The 2,592-nt window shown below is 45.1% G+C and overlaps 2 protein-coding genes across 2 annotated transcripts; both read left to right on the forward strand.

The window, feature by feature from the left end:
- Positions 1-767: 767 nt before the first annotated feature.
- Positions 768-1,330, forward strand: H257_08913 (hypothetical protein; the record flags this gene model as incomplete). The annotated part of the gene is made up of 3 exons (XM_009834989.1): positions 768-901; positions 966-1,025; positions 1,090-1,330. The coding sequence occupies 3 exons, from the start codon at positions 768-770 to the stop codon at positions 1,328-1,330; spliced, it is 435 nt and encodes a 144-aa protein (XP_009833291.1).
- Positions 1,331-1,389: 59 nt separating this feature from the next.
- H257_08914 (hypothetical protein) lies at positions 1,390-1,837 on the forward strand (the record flags this gene model as incomplete). Its single annotated transcript, XM_009834990.1, has 2 exons — positions 1,390-1,713; positions 1,799-1,837. The coding sequence occupies 2 exons, from the start codon at positions 1,390-1,392 to the stop codon at positions 1,835-1,837; spliced, it is 363 nt and encodes a 120-aa protein (XP_009833292.1).
- Positions 1,838-2,592: the final 755 nt, after the last annotated feature.

A 2,592-nucleotide genomic window follows, 5' to 3' on the forward strand; every position in this document is an offset into this window, starting at 1 on the left:
CGGCACGCTTTCACAACGAATTTGGCGACACCCAAGACGCCATGATTGGATGTAAAGAGTACTCCCACCAAACGCAACCTCCCACTGCCAACCCCTGGATGTGATGATCATGTACCTTTCAAGCGGCACATGAGAGATCTGTGGATAGCGGAAGATATCGACAGCTCATTGGACAACGAGGAGGACTGGATATCGCCTACTGCCCATAAGAAGTGTATCACAATGATCAACCGAGCAATAAAAGCATGGGAGAAGATCATCCCATAATAGGTTCGTGGTAGTTTCTTGAAAGCAATTCCAAAGCCATAATTCCATGTCGACGCCGCATTCATGTTTTGCCTAAAATCGATCGAGTTCATCAAGATGGACATTTTGCAAGTTATTCGAACGAAAACGGAATAGAAATGAAAACGTTATGGGTGACATCATGTTGGGGACTCTATACAGCCTTGCGTTTTGCAAATTAATATTACTCTGGTCCAAAATAGTTGTTAGGTACTACTCTGGTCCACAATTATTCCAACATTTACTTTCCATTGGCGGAATAAGGCCAAAAATGATCGTATGATCGATCTGATAAGCTTATCGAATAGAGCAAACCAATAGCTTTGATTGGACTATTTTAGTGCTTTCCCGAGTACTTTTGCTCGAGAATTATGTGGCGCCAAAGTTTGAAGTATTCACGACTAGTGTAATATGATATGCTAAGAGCTTATTTCAAAAACAACACCATCGTCACAACCACAGGCTCACCTCGCCACTTTCCAATGCCCTCCCCTCACGCCGAGTCTCGAACGCAACCCAGCGGATCTGAAAAGTCCCGAAACCTGTCCGACGACGACCGCCAGGCGGTGCTCAACATGTTGCTCTCAAAGAGCGATGATGACAAGCGAAAGCATGGGTTAGTTAACAATGTTGCTACTGCCATCGTTCAACTGTCTCAACGATCTGGAACAGCTATAAAGCTGCATGCGCGTCGACCCACATCGGATCATCGCCGACGCTCCCAAAATCGCGCATGAAAGGTATTAGATTATAGAGAATGCATTTGTCAGAGGTACTATTTTTCACATTTTATACTGGTTTTAGGAAACTGTGGTGCGAAATTGAAGTGGACTTCCTAGCGATTGAAGCTGTAATCAAAGCAGTTCCATTCCACAAACGTCAGACCACTCGTGTAATGACGTTCCATGCCAACATTCCCCGAACGACGATCCTTCGATACATGAAGCGAAACCGTCGCCTTCGGTGCAAGTCATCGTACCTCCGACCGCTGCTCACCAACGCCAGCAAGGAAGAACGCGTCAAGTTTGCGCTGTCTTGTTCATAACGAAGGTTATGATTCTGTGTGCGGTGGCCCGGCCACGTTTTGATATTGGGCGCAACCGCATGTTCGACGGGCGCATTGGCATGTGGCCCTTTGTGGCCAAGGAGCCTGTGCAACGAAGCAGCAAGAATTGCCCAAGAAGAACGTTGGTCACGCAGTCGCAGACCGTGACCTCTGAAGTGTACCTGCGCATGTTGACAACCAAGGTCATTTCAGCAATTCAAATCAAGATGCCACTTGCCATGAAGAGGTCGACAGTGTTTATTCAACAAGACAGTGCGGGACCCCATGCGCAATCGGTGAAGAACTCCATTGAAATGCGCATCGACGGCGATGGGTTGACAATCAAAATGCGGAACCAGCCGCCCAACAGTCCGGACTTTAATGTCCTAGATTTTGGAAATTTTAATTCTATTCAAAGTTTACAGTATCAATCAACGCGATCGAATATCGATGAATTGATTGATGCAGTTGATGCTGCGTTTTGCGAGTTGCCCCACGAGGTTTTGACTAAAACTTTTCTTAAGCTTCAGAACGTAATGAAGTTGTCGATACAACATCGGGGTAGCAATCAATACAAGTTACCTCACATTGGCAAAGATAAGCTTCGAGTCGATTTGACACGTTTGAACGTATCGTGCGTGTGACGATGACTTGTCATGGAAGCATTGATGATGTTGATTGCGCGTCTCAATGATGAGGAACACTTGGACGATCTTGTGAATTCCCAGGATCAAGCGAGCATCATCTTGTAGTATAAATTATCCCAAGTCAATACAAATTCCAAGTGTCCTTAAGTTTCCCCGTTTGAATACAATGGTCAATACTTAAAAATGTTGGAATCAATGTGGACAAAATCAAAACGCCAAATCTCGGAATAATTGTGGACCAGAGTACAGTACTGTAGTAGTTTTTTCCGATTTGCGATACGATTGGTGGATAAAAAAACGCAAGATCTCTGCTTTACAGTTAATTGGGTAGTTTGCGAGCTTCCTAGAGCAGTTGAATGTCGAGATATTGGGAATTCACTTGTGAGATCCTTGACCATGTTGCTCCCCACTCAGGGTATCCCCACTGGTAAGACTGTATAATCAGACTGTAAAATGCCGAATCACAGTTTCTGTATCAACCCCAGCGGTAAAACGGTCAAAAATCCGCATAATTATCATCTCCGGAGATGAACCCGGAGGCATTAGTTTGCTTTGGACGACGGTGATGATGTGGATTTCACTCGTGAGATCCTTGACCACCTTCCCGCCCTAAAA

This window comes from Aphanomyces astaci (assembly GCF_000520075.1).
Source record: "Aphanomyces astaci strain APO3 unplaced genomic scaffold supercont1.20, whole genome shotgun sequence".
In the NCBI taxonomy this organism is placed as follows: domain Eukaryota; phylum Oomycota; class Saprolegniomycetes; order Saprolegniales; family Verrucalvaceae; genus Aphanomyces; species Aphanomyces astaci.